Source organism: Pantherophis guttatus, chromosome 1, assembly GCF_059756535.1.
Source record: "Pantherophis guttatus breed Tessera chromosome 1, ASM5975653v1, whole genome shotgun sequence".
In the NCBI taxonomy this organism is placed as follows: Eukaryota; Metazoa; Chordata; class Lepidosauria; order Squamata; family Colubridae; genus Pantherophis; species Pantherophis guttatus.
This window is the reverse complement of record NC_142063.1, coordinates 89,930,150-89,947,559: the sequence shown is the minus strand read 5'-3', so window position 1 is coordinate 89,947,559 and position 17,410 is coordinate 89,930,150. Positions and strand designations below refer to the sequence as shown.

Below are 17,410 nucleotides of genomic sequence, written 5' to 3'. Positions count from 1 at the left end.
TGAAAAATCAATTTCATGGCAACAAGTTGCAAATCTTGGTTAGTTTCATTGTTCCGTGAATGGAGACACACACAAAATTTAAAAGCATGAACTGAATGCAAAGTTCTTTTGGTTATCACACATTTTTTATATTCTGATGAACTTGCTTAGGTTAAAAGAAAAGGACACATGGAAAGTAGTGATTATTAAAAAGCAACTAACAGTTCATATAAGAAAACATACATTAGGAAAAACTACATGCAGAAGACTCTGTATACAAAAATAGTGTATACTTAATATAAAATATATTTATTATTTTATATATATATATATATATATATATATATATATATATATATATATATATACACACACACACACACACACACACACACACATATATATATATATACACACACACACATATATATATATATATATATATATATATATATATATATATATACACATATATATATATATATATGTTTTCTCAGGTTTTCGCGGGTGTTTGTATGTAGGTCTTTGGTTATTCGGGTCTTCTCCCACGTAAAATTGGAAATTTCCAATTTTACGTGGGAGACGACCCGAATAACCAAAGACATATATATACTCAATAGGGTGAGTTCCCATTATTTGCCTCGGCTCCTGCCCACCTAGCAGTTCAAAAGCATGCGAATAGATAAATAGGTACCACTTTGATAGGAAGGTAACAGTGTTCTGTATTCCTTTGGTGTATTTAGTCGTGCTGGCCACATAACAGTGGAAATTGTCATCAGACAATCCTGGCTCCCTTGCCCAAGAAATGGAGATGAGCAACGTGCCCTAGAATCAGACACAACTGACAGGGAAATCTTTACCTTTATATATACTTTAGGTGGGCTTTAATCAAGAACTTTCTAGAATAGACATTATGCTTTAAAAACCATTTTAAAGATTGAGAAAGTGCAATATATGTATTGATTATTAGCAAGGTGAACAAAGTTCCTAACAGTTATTACAAATAATTCCAAGTTAAAATGTAATCTGCAATGCTGTCTTTATCAAGGTCAAAATGTCACATTTCTTCAGTGACATTCTGTTAAATCCTAACTGCTGCAGACTCTAAGTGTGGTGATTGAAGGATTAGTATTATAAAAACAATAATATGGACAGTCAATATACTTTCCTCAACTTGATATTAGTAAGGATCTATTTTAATTCTTGGAAGGCAACACTATACTTATAAAGTCTGACTGAATTTAACAGGAATTATTCTCAAGACATACAGTATGTATAATCTGCTTTTAACTGAAGCCTCTTCACAGGTGAGTAGCATCACTTGAAAAATGTTAAGAGGGATATTTTGCAGTCTCATTGACCCTTCTATTCTGTTTTACAGATTAATTTATCTGATTTATCCCTCCTTTTCATCTTTTGGTTGGCTGTGGTCCAAAATTTTCTGCAGTATTTTTTGCCTGTTGCTTTTTTTGCTAATAATATACCTAGTAGTATACAACTCTTGACCTCTCATAGCCCAATTTCAAATTTATCTGACTTACTTTCAGTGTTCTGTTTCCCATACTTATTGTTCCATCATATTTTCAGTTTTTGAGTGCCCTTATTCCTACTATTCCAGCTCCAGGATCATCTTCTCATTCAGCACCCCTTTTACTACTTTTTTAATGTTTTCCTTCATTACATACAAATACGTCTTCAGATTTCAATCAAATATGTTGATTGAAACACAAAAAAACACCTCAAGTTATACACTGATGAGGTATTGTTGCTTCAAAGAGACTATTAAATGCACTATTTTAAGGTACCTAATTAAGTAAAATTAAAAACTATCAGAATACTGCAAAAAACAACAACCCCATGACAGAAAGCTATATACAATTTTCTACTGTATATTAGCCTTTATAGCCTTTACAAACAATTCAAGTTTATAGCAGTATTATTTTTTCTTTGCTTTTTAATTGTGGAAATGTGGGCATCTTTGGGCTTACAGTGATATTCAATTTAGCAACATAATAAAGAACCATTCTTTTCAACAAGCAAACTATGCCTATTCAATTTAATTATCAATTTCTATAACACAGTCTTCCAGATCTAAAACAATTTTACCATAATCTTATTTAATTAGCATAAACTGTCCTGTGTCCAATAAAATATCATATTTCCCTCATGTCCCATTAGTCAATCCATGCGAGACATTGCTGATTTATTACTCTTTGGGATTGTTGCATAAAAGGTAACAAGATATTGCTTTCTTCATTTTAAATCATACTAGTTTTATCCAGGTTGACCCTCTATTTCATTTAGATGAATGATATGAACCCCTGTATAACTAATGCAGGTTGTAATTCTGCTATGCTGAGAAAAAAAACTCCTGCTTCTTCCCAAACTTCCTGTTAGTTAGTACAGAATTACTCCAGAAGAGTGAACATTTATCTCCTCTAATCACACCAAAACCAGCAGAGTTTGCATGCTCTAGTTCCCATCTATGTGACTGTTTTGTCACTCTGTCTATATGTAGGCCAACAATCCTACTTAGATCTGAATCGCCCCAACCCTGTTAGACTTTTACAAAGCATTAAAAATGATCCCAAAGCCATTTGGGCTGGGAGAGTAAGCACAACCCATGTTCAATTGTTTTATTTATGGTTATTTGAAATATAATAGCTTCTTGACCTCTGGCATGCATTAGAGAATGCGTTTTGAATATTGATTAATTTATGTAAATAGAAAAAAATAGTCAATACCAAAAATACAACATAGAAAAAGTTACTAGTTATTGAAAGAAACAATAAAAGAAACAGCAATTTCAAGGATACTCAAATACGTAGAAAGTTAACCAGAAACCTTTAAAACTCATGGTAGGAGTAGCAAAATTACAATTTGTATGAAAGAAAATATAATACACAACTATGCTGAATTCAGAAACAAGACTCCCAATTAAAAATCAACCCCTTCTCTTACTTTGGTCATGAAATTACATAGGAACAGTATTAAATATTAAAAAGAGAGAGAGGTATGGAATGGGTCTTACCATTTCTGAAGCTATTGTAAATCAGCATAGTTTTCTTTAAAGCGATAAGAACCCTGTGGCATTAAACTAAGGGCTCATGTAATCCAGACTGCTTCTAAATCTTGTGAGCTTTGGAGAAACTTCAAAACCACCAATGAATACAATACACTTCCTTTGTTGTTCTCTGTTTCCTACAAGGTATGCGAAGAAACACAACTATCTTGGATAAGAGACAACCTTCGATAGAAGAGTTGTATAAACAGATGCTTTACACTGACAGTACATACAAAGGATCTTTTGACAACACTGAAGCAGCTTTATTTTTTTCTAGGCTTGGGCAAGTGCTTTCAAAGATGTCCCTAACTATATCTACATGCACAGCATCTTTGTAAATTGATATGATGGTTGAAAGTGATGAAACAGGACCCTTCAATTATCACAGATGTTTTATAAAGGTGGCACAGATTGGGGTAGGGGGGTGGGGCGGGTAGGAAAAACAGCAGCCCAAATTTTTAAGGGAGGAAGAGGCCTGGGTCTTAAACCTTGGAATTTACATAGATATAGGATGAGCCTTGGATAAAGCCTTGACTGCCAAAGTGCTTGCATGGTTATGTATGTGGATATAGCCAGAAACAACTTTTGAAGCAGCCATAAAGGTAAAGGTAAAGGTTCCCCTCGCACATATGTGCTAGTCGTTCCTGACTCTAGGGGGTGGTGTTCATCTCCGTTTCAAAGCCAAAGAGCAAACACTGTCTGAAGACATCTCTGTGGTCATGTGGATGGCATGACTAAATGCCAAAGGTGCACGGAACGCTGTTACTTTCCGACCAAAGGTGGTCCCTATTTTTCTACTTGCAGTTTTTACGTGCTTTCGAACTGCTAGGTTGGCAGAAGCTGGGACAAGTAACGGGAGCTCACCCGGTTACAGGGCACTAGGGATTTGAACCGCTGAATGCCGACCTTTCGATCAATAAGCTCAGCCTAAAGAAGCAGCCATAAGAGCTTAGAAAAAAGATTTCACAAAGTATTGTATGTATAGCCATCATTAATAGACCTATTTTTTTCCTGAATGTATCAAAATTATAATGGGAATTCATTCTGATGATAATAGTTCAGGGTTTGAGGGGTTCTTTTCTGGGGTGGGGTTTGTAAAAAATTACTGTTTGAAGACAATCAAGTTGGAGCACACATTGCAATTAATGTAAAGATGTGAACACATTTGAGGTACTCAGAAAGTATGGGGAGGGGGAGGTTGGGGTGGTAAAAGAAATTTCAATGAGCCAATTTGATCTAATGATTAGGGTACCAGGCTAGAAGCCAAGAGACCATGAATATAAGTTCTATCTTAACCATGAAAGCCAACAAGGTGATCTTGCGTCAGTCACTCTCCCTCAGCCCAACTCATCTCATGCAGTGATTTTTGGGGTAAAAGATGAGGAGGAAGAAGTGTAAGATATTTTCACCCCCTTGCATTATTTATAAAAACAATAAAGGATTAAAAAAACATTTTAAAAAGAATACTATGTTTTTTTTAAAAAAAAAATCTTAAGACATCTTTAGAACCTACAGTACAAAAACAACAATATTTCATTTTGTTGCTAGGAGTTGAAAACAATTTTATGGCACCTAATCAATGTAGTGGATAGAGCCCCAGTGGAACCACCTAACTTTTGTTGGGACATGGTGGCTCAGTGGCTAAGACACTGAGCTTGTCGATCGAAAGGTCAGCACTTCAGCAGTTCAAATCCCTAGTGCCGTGTAATGGGGTGAGCTCCTGTTACTTGTCCCAGCTTCTGCCAACCTAGCATTTCGAAAGCACGTAAAATTGCAAGTAAAAAAATAGGGACCACCTATCTGTGCACCTTTCGCATTTAGTCATGCTGGCCACATGACCACAGAGACGTCTTCGGACAGCGCTCGCTCTTCGGCTTTGAAACGGAGATGAGCACCGCCCCCTAGAGTTGGGAACCACTAGCATATATGTGCGAGGGAAACCTTTACCTTTATCTTTAATCAATGTAGAAAAAAAGGTAATGCTTTAACTATCTAGACCCTGGCAACTTCATTTGAATTCTTCCAATTTTAATTGCTGGAAATAATAAGCACACATTTACTCATTTTTAAGGGTCTTCTTCTTTTGGTTCTGATCAGTTCAGTGAAGGACAAAGTAAGTATTTTGCTGCTCATCTAAATCTCCAACTAAATTAGAACAGTGTGGATTGATTCTGAGGCATCTGAGATGAAATGGAACCAAAAGTCATCAAAATCCAATTAGGGTTTTCCAATTTTTAATTGTTAAATTTTAAATTGTATTAATTAAATTTTTAAATTTTAAATGGCATTAAAATTGTTATTAATAGCAATGTTAATTGTTAAATTAACAATTAACCAGTGGAACAGCTTGACTTCAGAATCTGTGGGTACAGTATAGGTGGTACCTGGCTCAACAGTAGTAACTGTAGGAGGGATCTTGGAGTCCTAGTGGACAAGTACTTAAATATGAGGCAACAGTGTGCTGTAGCTGTCAAAAAAGCCAACACAGTACTAGGCTGCATTAACTAGGATCAAGATCATGTGAATACCACTATCAAGAGCCTTGATAGTACAATGGTTTAGTGCACCCTGTCATTAACACAGCTGCCTGCAATTTCTGCTGGTTCAAATCTCTCCAAGGCTCAAGGTTGACTCAGCCTTCCATCCTTTCTAAGGTAGGTGAAATGAGGACCCAGTTTGTGGGGGCAATAATCTGACTTTGTATAAAATATACAAAAGAATGAAGGCTATTGCTTAACGCATTGTAAGCCGCCCTGAGTCTCCGGAGAAGGGCGGCATATAAATCAAATTAAAAAAAAAAATGCCTTGGTAAGGCCACACTTGGAATACTGCATCTAGTTTTGGTTGCCATGATGTAAAAAAGATGCTGAGACTCTAGAAAGAGTGCAGGCTAAGACATATAAAGAATGATTGCTGGATTTAGGTATGTTTAGTTTAACGAAAAGAAGGACTGGGGTGACGTGATAACAGTGTTTCAATATCTCAGGTGCTGCCACAAAGAAGAGGGAGTCAAGCTATTCTCCAAAGCACCTGATGGCAGGACAACAAGCAATGGGTGGAAACTAATCAAGGAGAGAAGCAATTTAGGAGAAATTTCCTGACAGTTAGAACAATTAATCAGTGGAACAACTTGTCTCCAGAAGTTGTGAATGCTTCCAACACTTGAAGTTTTAAGAAGAGATTGGACAACCATTTGTCTGAAATTTCTTGCCTGAGCAGGGGGTTGGACTAGAAGAGTTCCAAGGTCCATTTCAACTCTATTATTGAGTTTGAAGTATTTAACATACAATTCAGCTCTCCAGACCTGACCAGAAACTTAGACATTGTGAAAAACAGCACAATTCCTCCATAAAACATAATGATAGGCAGAAGAAAGAGAAAGAAGAGTAGTGTAAGAAGAACACCAGCTCTTTCTGATCATAGATGATCAGACATTCCAAGCCACAATAATTTGTGTGAGGCATATATAGTCAAATTTTATTCTTTTTATTAAAAGCAAGACTGTAACCATTTTCCTTTAAAAAGGAAAACAGCATGTAAAAGATCCTTCGCCTCAGCCGCTGCACAGCCAGATCCCATTCTTACTGAAGGATGAATTGTGCCTGAACTTTTCATTCATCCTAACCTTTTAACAGATTGAAAAAGTTACAATAATTTGTGATTTCTTAGGCTAATCAATGGACAGTATAGAACTGGATTTCCACATTTTATTTATATTCTAGTTCCAAATGAATCATGTCCTGGCTGATTAGTTTCAAATGGAAATAGGCACATAAAAAATGCAAGTAGAAAAATGGAAATAGGCTGTTTTCCAAAACAACAAACTGAGGCTCAAAGCAAATACATTAATAAGGAGTAATCTTTGATTATTTAACAATTTTACATGAAAGGGTTGGTTGTGTTAGGTTAATGAGTTATCTAATAGTGACTTGACAGAATATTAAAATGAATTAAACATTTAATGGATTTTTAAAACATGGTTATTATTTTTATGAAAAATGTTGAGTTATGTAAACAAAAAGTTTCAGCAGTTCCATTTTAATTTGATAGAAGTGTCTTCAAAACAGCAGTCAAAATGGCCATCATTAAGATCAATAGAGATTCTTTGATGTTAATCTGTTATTCTGTACCATAGCACTAAACAGAACACCCCCAAATGTTGTTGTTGTTGTTGTTGTTGTTGAAAGTCTAATGTAGTTTGGAGACTAAAACATATGAAGAAAGGTTACAGGAACTGGGCATTGCTAGTCTAGTGAAGAGAAGAATTAGGGGAGACATGATAGCAGACTTCTAATATTTGAGGGACTGCCACAGAGAGGAAGAGGTCAAGCTATTTTCCAAGGCATCTGAAGGCCAGACAAGGAATAATGGATGGAAACTGATCAAGGAAAGATTCAACCAAGAAATAAGGAGAAATTTTCTGACAGTGAGAACAATCAACCAATGGAACAGCATGCCTTCAGAAGTTGTGGGAGCTTCATCACTGGAGGCTTTCAAGAAGAGATTGGACTGCCATTTATCAGAAATGGTGTAGGGTCTCCTGCTTGGGCAGGGGGTTGGACTAGATGACCCATAAGATCCCTTCAAACTCTGTTAATCTAATCTAAATTTGTTCCTGTAAACTTAATTAAACAGTATAATATTACATAGTGCAATACATGACCATTTCCTCCTCTTTTCTTTTTTCTTTTCCTCCTCCTCCTCTTCCTCGCTATTAAAATAATATAACAATCATTTAAGCACATTATTACAAACACCATTATTGATTTTTCTTGGAATTTCATGCCTGTTCATGAATGAAAAGTCCTGATTCAGCCCTGCATCTTTTTCTTTCTTCTTCTTTTTTAATTCTACAGATGTAAGTATTTGCTATGCAAGGAAAAGAGAAGCAACAAAAGTATCCATTAATAAATAATGGTGCAGTATACTTGTTTCCTCCTATTGCCAAGCAAAAAATCGGTATTTACATAGAAGGCCCATTTACTCAGATTTAAAGATGATGCTTAGCAATGCTTAGCATTGTGTCTTTAAGAGTTTGCTTTTTAAATCTAGTCGTGTAAATTTATTGCTAGTGTCTGTGTTCTGCAAAGCATCAAAGAATAGAGTGAGAGTGGGAGTGGGAGTGGGAGTGGGAGTGGGAGTGGGAATAGAATAGAATAGAATAGAATAGAATAGAATAGAATAGAATAGAATAGAATAGAATAGAATAGCAGCTGGAAGGAACCTTGGAGGTCTTCTAGTCCAACCCCCTGCTTAGGCAGGAAACCTTACACCACTTCAGACAAATGGTTATCCAACATCTTCTTTAAAACTTCCAGTGTTGGAGCATTCACAACTTCTGGAGGCAAGTTGTTCCACTGAATAATTGTTCTAACTGTCAGGAAATTTCTCCTTAGTTCTAAGTTGCTTCTCTCTTGATTAGTTTCCACCCATTGCTTCTTGTCTTGCCCTCATGTGCTTTGGGAAATAGTTTGACTCCCTCTTCTTTGTGGCAGGCCCTGAGATATTGGAACACTGCTATCATGTCACCCCTAATCTTTATTAAACTAGACATACCCAATTCCAGCAACCATTCTTTATATGTTTTAGCCTCCAGTCCCCTAATCATCTTTGTTGCTCTTCTCTGCACACTTTCTAGAGTCTCAACATCTTTTGTACATCGTGGCGACCAAAACTGGATGCAGTATTCCAAGTGTGGCCTTACCAAGACTTTATAAAGTGGCATCCCTCTGTTTATGCAGCCTAGAACTGTGTTGGCTTTTGAGAAGAATTTTTTTTTTATTTAAAGACATAACAATCTCTCACTTAAAACCTTAGATAGATAGATAGATAGATAGATAGATAGATAGATAGATAGATAGATAGATAGATAGATAGAAATGAGAAATAGAGAAAGAGAAGATAGACATGTACAGATGATATATAATTCATATAAAAGATACCAATTTGATTAGTCTGCTTATATAGACTGTTTGCTGTAATAGGAAAATAAGCACCTAGATGAGCTTGATTGATTTTGGAAAAAGGAGCTAAGTAGGATCATGAAGCTCTGAAAATGACAGGTCAATATTTTTCATAATATATCCAAACTGTAGGCTGAACAGCCACATATATTAGATGAAAGTTATTGTGAGCAGTTCATCCAAACAGCTATCTTCTCTCTCCTTCTCTCCCACCAGCAAGAATTCATCATAAGTACAAATGAATCACAATATACAATATTATAGGATCATTATCTGAGAAACTATACCTCTCAGACCATTGCTGGATGTTGCACTGAACATTTCCTGGAATGTCAGAAGGATTAGACTGCTTAAGTGAACAAAATTAAGAAAATCCTTGTTTTATAGATGTCATCGTTAAGCAAAGGCCCTAGACCTTTTGCTCAAAGGTTCATGATAAATGAATAAAAATGAATATACATCCAAACTGTCTATAAATAACTGGATGCTATCTTTCATCCCAGCAATAATCCAGACCAAACTTCTTTTCTTAAATTCCATTGGAAATAATACACAGAGCTTGATCCTGTCTTATATTTACAACAGTTTATTAATTTTTATACAGTTCCACACCAGTTATGTTTCTTTTCTATATTTATCATTCAGACTTTGTACCACAAAGTCAGCCTGACTCATCTACAGATGTTCAAGTGCTGTTAAGGATAGAGTTTCCTTACGTCAATAACTAAACATGAGACCAAGTTGGATCAATATGATATACAGAATTAATGAAAGGAAGAGTAATGTATGTTAAGAGGTTCTCCACCATCTTTCCTGGATATGTATTATCAGAACAAATTTCTTTTGGATGTACCATGTTTGGTTTTGACAGTGCCCCCCAAAATCTATATTATGCATAACATGTTTGTACCACTTACAAAAACATTGATATATGACAGAGATGGAAAGTTCCATCAATGCATAGATATATCAGATTATTTTTCTTGAACTATTTAGCCATAGCTTTGCTAGACACTGAATAACAGTCTAGTACTTTTTAACTGTTATATTACTGAGTAAATGTTAAATAGTTTTCCCTATGGAAGATTATAGATATTCAAAATATGTCAGAACATTTTATAACTAATGTGTTAAGAAATCTGGTTGTATATATTATTATCTTGGTCTTTTATGTCTTTACAAAGGAAAGAAGAAGCAATGGTCAAGGGAAACAGGGTTAAAACAAAGGCAAACTGTTGGTAGTATGAGAATGAGAAGCCCCAGTCCAGGATTAGTACATTTTGATCAAAAAATAAAAGTGGAAAATTTTCAACAGAGCCCCATAATCTTCTATAATTTATATATATTATATTATGACCAGAATAGAAGTTTCCTTGAGCAAAAGGTCTTTTACAAATCATTCCTGCTAGCAAAACTTGTAGAATGAAACTTTTGTGATGTCAATTTTTCCTTTTGTTGTTTCTTATACAATAAAATATATATCCTTCAAAAGCTGCTCCTCCAGATTTCTGGAAAACCCTGAGAAATCTTGTGGAGATCTGCAGAGAGCAAGAGGTAGCATGCAGAAATAACTTCTACTGGATTCTAATCTGTCAGCCTTATCATGTAGACCAGACAGGAAACATGGCCAGATAAATTCTACTTTATTGTAAAGTTACATTAAGAGATTCTTGCATGTCTGAAAATAGAATTCTGCCATCACCTTTACAGACCGAGAAATTAGGAAGCGTCCCTTCTGAGCCTCTTGTTCTGTCCACTATGCAGCTGTAGGCTATGCCGTCACTTATCTGACCATTCCCTAGGCAATATTTCTTTGCTCTGTCTTCCGAGGTCTTTTCCACATACTATTATATTATCCCTTTCAGAACTGAAAGTAGCATTGGATTAGTAAAAGCAACACTTTGATCCATCACATAGTGCTTTAATAGTAGTGAAAAATGTCCAATATCTATTAATATTTCAAAGAAACAAAAATGCTAATATGTTCATTAAGATATAAATTATACTAGTATCTGTTTTCATATTACATAATCACAGAAAATGACAATACCATGGTAATCACAAAAAAGATCTATAACATTAAAAAACAGATCCTTTTTTGAAATACAGATGCCAGCACTTATTAACTTTTGCAAAATATTAACATATTAGACTAGTAAACTATTAGAGTACTGTTTGTCCATGTAAATAAATTAGTTTTGAATAAGAATATACCGAGTTGAATAAATTCACAGTAGATTCTGCAGAGTACTGACTATAGTAATTTACTCCTCTGATTCAATTAAACATATGAGTCAAATCCTTTCCATTATACTGTGCTTCCTATTGTACATAATACCGCTTTTAAGTGTTCAGATATAATGTTCATATCAATTCAACTCACAGAACAGATTGTGACTTTTCAATGGAGCAGCAGTAATTCCATTATTTCTAAACTATCCCCACCCACCCCAATAAACTAATCTAACAGGGCAGATGCAATTAAAATACTAAGACTTAGGTGATTTATGGACTACTATTTCCTCTTACTGTGATCTTCAGTTGTGCTTGTGTGGCTATATATTCTCATGTCAGTCCTATAAAACTTGATACTCATGCTGCTAGCTAATGTAAGATTCATTAATAATAGAAAATCTTCAGCGCTATCATATTTGATTTTATATCTATTACAGGAACATAGTGAGAAGAATATCATTAGAAGTATTCACTAGTAGTCAAAGTTCAAGGGGAGGTACACAGAATCATTATAATCTATCATGAGACCCTGTCAAGATGTTCTGTTCACTAACTCCATCTTGCTGCCCTTCCATAAGACAAGTACAGAAATTTCTACTATTTATTTGGCCATCCAAAGAAAACTCATGATAACCCTCTCCCCGATATTCTATGCAATATATCTTGGCAACAATTTCTATATCATTAACTTGATATATATCCTTAATTAGTTAAGTGGGACATGTTTTGATTTATGGGTAAGGATGATGACTTGTGATAGAAATGATGAAGTTCACTCCTTTATCGAAGTTCACTCCATTTTCAATGACAAGCTCAACTACTATTGACTTCTAGAATTTCTCTGAAGCAAAAAGTGTTCTGGTCTTTTTCAAAGATATTTTGTTCAACTTCCCAGATTAGACCATGGCTTTAGGATTTTCTGACTGTTTCTCATTCATGTACTAATCAGGTCCAATTCTGTGTAACTCAGCTAGGTACTATAATGGCTAGATCATTTTCCATTTCTGCAGGTAAAAGTGATTCTACCTACCTTACTCACTTCCATGCTATCTTCCATAAAAATATCTTCCTATTACCTGAAGTTTCTGAAGTTAATTATTTGATTTAAGCTGTCACTGGGAATACGTTATGTCACCTATGCTTTTCAAACTCTTCAGAAATCATTGGGAAATTGGAAACGTGCTTTTAAGGGTATTTTTATTGTTATCAGCTATGTATTTTCCTTCTACCATATTCTGAGAAGACTGAGGAGGTTCTACATGGATAATGAGCTAGATAAAGCTAAACAAACTAAAAGCAAATTTGGATGAAACAGAAATACCATTGATTTGAATCCAGCCAATACAGTAGTTGAATTTCAACTCACTAAGGATAGTGTTTCATCCCATTAAAAAAATCAGGTTTATAATCTGGAACATTCATGGACTCAACTTTTCTATGAAGATATATAGGCATTAAAAGTTTTTGTTGATGAGTCAGCTGAATACTTTTCCTGGAGTGATCAGATTTAGCTATAACTTTTTGTTTTAATTTAACACAACTCAGCTGAATTACTGTAATATAAATTGCATGGAACAGTTCTTAAAACCAGGTTGAAACCTCAGATAGCACAGCTTAGTACTATTGAAATATACTGGTAAATACAGTTCAAGATACTAACTTATTACCTTTTAAGATTTAAGAGTAGACAATCTGAAAGACATATATGAACTAGCTCAGTCTTAAAGTTCAACCACCACCTTTCCATTCTTGGTGCACTGTTGCCTTTTGAAGCATCTTTAATGCATATTAGCTGATATAGCTTACAGCTATTTATCTTAATACTTGCTTTTTTATTGTTTCTTGGATGTATTAATTCATTTGTTGTATATTAACAGCAGGGGTTTTTCATTTTCATTTTTACAATTACTTAGGTATATATGTTATTGAATGGTTGCCATAACACATTTAACTCATGGTCATGGGTAAAATCAGTATGTATATAAAATCAGTATGTATGGAATCAGAAATAGAGTTAGAATCATCAGAAATGGAGTTAGGGAGAGAGAGTTTAATCCCCAAAAGTTTTGAGGTTTTTTTTAATTAAAATCTTCTCCCCAGGTCAACCATATAATACCCAAAGTGCCCCATCTAAGATAAGTCAATCAGTGTTCTCACTGCCAAAGTCAAGGTAGTCAGGAAACACAGCTTCCATACTTTATAGAGCCTGACTAGGTGGCTCAGTGGCTAAGATACTGAGCTTGCCGATCAGAAAAGTTGGCAGTTCGCCGATTCGAATCCCTAGTACAGTCTCCTGTGTGAGCAGGGGATTGGACTAGATGACCTCCAAGATACCTTCCAACTCTGTTACTGTTACTGCTTGGCTTCAACAACTAACTAAACCAAGAGGCTACTTACAGATATCTTTTCTGCAAATTTTTATATTATAAATTGACAGAAAAATACTTGATATACATACATACATACATACATACATACATACATACATACATACATATGTATATTTCCTGCTTACAGGGCAACTATGCCTGAGCTAAGCATTTTCACACAGCAGGATAACAGAGTCCCATCTTCAGTACAGCAACTGTTCTTTGAAATCTTCTCCGTATGGCAATTGCCTGAACATTAGCCATATGTTAGAAAGGAACAATCTGAGATGCTGAAAACTAAATGACATTCTTCTAGAATAAATTATAGGAGAAATGTCACTGATTTCAGTAATTTCATCTAGGTAAAAGTCTAATCAAAGACTACAGCTCCCACAGTCCACATTTCCTAAAGTAAGGTCATTGCAATGAAGCAATAAACAAGACTTTTTATTGCTTAAGTAGATACTTAAGCAGATACTTTTATTGCTTTAGTAGACACACCTTACAACAAACTTTTTTCTTCCTATAGAGGGAAATCTCCTAAAATACGCAGATTATTGTTACTGGGTCCTAATATGTGAATTATTGGACCTGTTTAATGGAACAAGCATTCAAGAAAAAAATTAATTGCATTATCTCAAATCCTCTTCATTTTTACTACTACTGGAATGTAACCTATTTCTTTAAAACACCACTTTGTTAGTTTCTAATGCCAAATGTTCCATTTAAAACCACTTAATTGGCATTCCTCAAAAAGCTAAAGAAGTTCCAAGAAGTCGTTTCTAAAGACTGAATCTGTATGCAGTACTCTATTTTCAATCTCAGAAAAACTGTTTCTGATGAATTCATGCAAAGTAACTTTATTTCTGAAAGTTGTCAGAAGATGCTTGTACTGGAGTATCTATGAAAGTCTATTTTTCCAGGTTTTTTTTTTTTTTTTTTTTTTGCAATTCTATTTTTTAAAACCCCCTCTACAAGAAAAGGGAAGTGATTGTTTCAAATTTTGCAACTTTTATTGTATTGCAAGGAACATCTTTCTCTTTTTGGTGATAGCCTTTCAAAGTTTACTAGAGAAGATCTTAAATTAAAGCTGATCTTTTAATCAAATGTCCTTCTACCAAGTCTCTTCAAGTTTTCTTCTAAAAAATTTGCTGCGGAAAGGCAAACAATTATATTCATTTTCTACACACTACATAAAGGAGATAAATTGGCAAGGCTAAAAGAACTTCACTCAAAAGTCCATTCATTTGCTGGACCATCTCTGTCCTCCACTGGGATTTAGCTCTGGTATCATTTGGAGAGATACCTAAAATTTAAAACTACTCTAGATTACTCATACAGCTTGATACAGAGATACATAATAAGAGAATGTTTTCAAAATCACTTCCTAAACCAAAGTGGATCCTCAGATAATAGGCAACTCACAGTACAAAGTTCCAAAGGGATCTTTAGAGTCTGTCAAGTCACATAATTATTACAGTGGTTCATTACTAATTAAGCAGGAGAGAATATTCAAGTTTTTTTAAAAAATATATAGAGAGACAGTTGAGTAATTTGTCCTATGTTTTATTATCTGGTTATTTGTGGTGACTTATATGACTTCCTGAATTCATTCTTTCTTGGTTTCACTTGTACTTGACAGGAGTCCTTCTATAGGAGGATTATCTTTAAAAACCCAACAGTTTAGCAAGTAATCTTGCTTCAGTGACTAAACACTTAGAACTCTAAATAGAAAAAGCTTTTCCAAATCCACTGTAAAGAAATATTGCTAGAAAACATAACTTGGCAGAAAAGCCTACAAGCATTTCTCCCATGATAGGCATAGCTTTGTGCAGGCTGTTTATTGCATTTCCCAGAGACTTAGAAGTTTACCAGGTACATAATAAGCAACAAAGCAAAAGATTGGCACTCTCTCATTTATAGGCTTCAGAAAATTGAAAAGCACACACTGATAGTAAGGCTGCTGAAGAAATTATTTGTTCAGATCATACCATGCACACAAGCATTAACTTTCTATCTGTGTACTGAGTGACTCTATATCAGATTTGACTTGCAGGACAGACTGTGTGTATGTGCACATATAATCTGATAGTGTGTACTCCAGAATAAAGATCACATGTACATCCACGACTGCAAATCCTACATTTTACCAGCTTTTCTCTTTCATTGCTAAAAAGGTATTCTGCAGGAAAACTGTATTAATGGAACTTTTAAATAATCTTAATAGCATCCCAATGTCATCTCACCCTTATGCTCTTCACAAATATAAACAGAGCATCAAGGCATTTTTTTTTTCTGTTGCAAAACTCCCAGTGAAATAAAACCGGTCCATGCTTTAAGGTTTTGTTTTGAAATCAAATGCAATGTATAACAAAGCCAAGTACATTCCATATTCTTCTGGTGTAGTTTTGTTTTTTGCATTGGAGTACATGAAAAATTACTAGTGCTGGATGAACATTTATTGACATAAGACACTGTTTTGCTTAATCACAAATGCATTGGGTCACTGCAGAGCTTGGAGTTTTCCTCTTATTGACTAAGAAGATGAATGGACTTGACTAACTAGCGAATGACCCAGAATCAAAGTCTCTTAAGCACCGTTTTCCTTCTCTTTCTCTCTCAGAGTATGTATGAGAGAGACAGAGAGAAGCATTGTGAAAAGGGGGGAAAGGAAAATAAAAACTACCCTAGGATCTGCACAACAGAAGATGCTGTCTGAACTTCCAAAGCAGGAAAAAGCTGGAACGAAAAGCCTGGCTTAAAAAAAAAAAAATCACCTTAACCAGCTTCTCAAACCCCCGTTCCAAGTCAGAAACAGCTGGGTACTCACCTGGTACTGAGAACCAGAACAGGCAAAAGGAAGAGCAAATATTCAGTCAAGATGAATTTCATTTTGCAAAGCGTGGCTGTTTCGTTTTCTGGAGCTGCTCGGCACTCTTCCTCTCTTGATTCCTCTTGTCTTTCCCACCAGCTCTCTGATTTCTAAAGTCCTTCCTCTGCAAAGAAGCTGCTCCCGCGGATGACAGTCAGTAGATCTGAAAAAGCAGGCAGACCAACACACTGACTAATGAAGGCAGCCTAGAGTGGGGCTTGAGCTTCAGGAGTGATGTCACAGGCAACGGAGCTGCTGCTGCTACTAGTCTCATGCCTGATAGTCTGTGATTATTCAACACAGGGACTCTATTGATGTCCTGAAGGATTTGTTATTACTAGCAGTTTCAGTGGCAACAGCAGAGGGAAGTGAGCACCCAGCAGATGCTGCTTCCTGTTAAAGGCTCATCCTAAATTCCCCCTAAAGAATCAAAATGTCGAATGAAAGTTGGGTCATTTGCATGGAGACCCAGGGTGAAGACTTGTTTAAATGAACAGCCAAGTTTCAAACTCACCTCCTGCTTGCTGCAAGTGAAAGGCAGCTCTTCAACTCACTATGAATAAGAAGTTATTGTAGCAACTGGAAGCACATTCCTTAGCAGCTAGGAAGCCAACACTAAATGGGTTTTTTTTTTAAAAAAAATAAATCCCGGAAGTCTCTTCTCTAAAGATCCAATTGTCATCATTGGAAATCTTTATAAAGGTCAATCCAAATGTAAGCTTTCTTTGGGTGTTATACTGATAATCATTCTGTTTAAAGAAGCAACATTTGGCATCAATTATTAAAATTTTAATTTGAGGGGAAGAGAAGGAGAGGGAATTAAAACTCCTTCAAGAGGGTTTCTTGACATCACTTAAAATCCATTTGCCAATGAAAGTTAAAGTCCTGAATGTCCTTCACAGTCCCCAAACATAAATAAAACTCTACT

The 17,410-nt window shown here is 35.3% G+C and overlaps 1 protein-coding gene across 2 annotated transcripts in view; it reads right to left on the bottom strand.

Moving 5' to 3' along the window:
- LUZP2 (leucine zipper protein 2) overlaps positions 1 to 17,008 on the bottom strand; it is a 394,955-nt gene extending 377,947 nt beyond the window's left edge. For both annotated transcript variants that reach the window (XM_034417240.3, XM_034417241.3), the window contains exon 1: positions 16,441 to 17,008. In XM_034417240.3, the coding sequence (XP_034273131.2) occupies positions 16,441 to 16,502 (62 nt within the window). In that variant the 5' untranslated portion in view covers positions 16,503 to 17,008. The remainder of the gene's footprint in view (positions 1 to 16,440) is intronic.
- Positions 17,009 to 17,410: the final 402 nt, after the last annotated feature.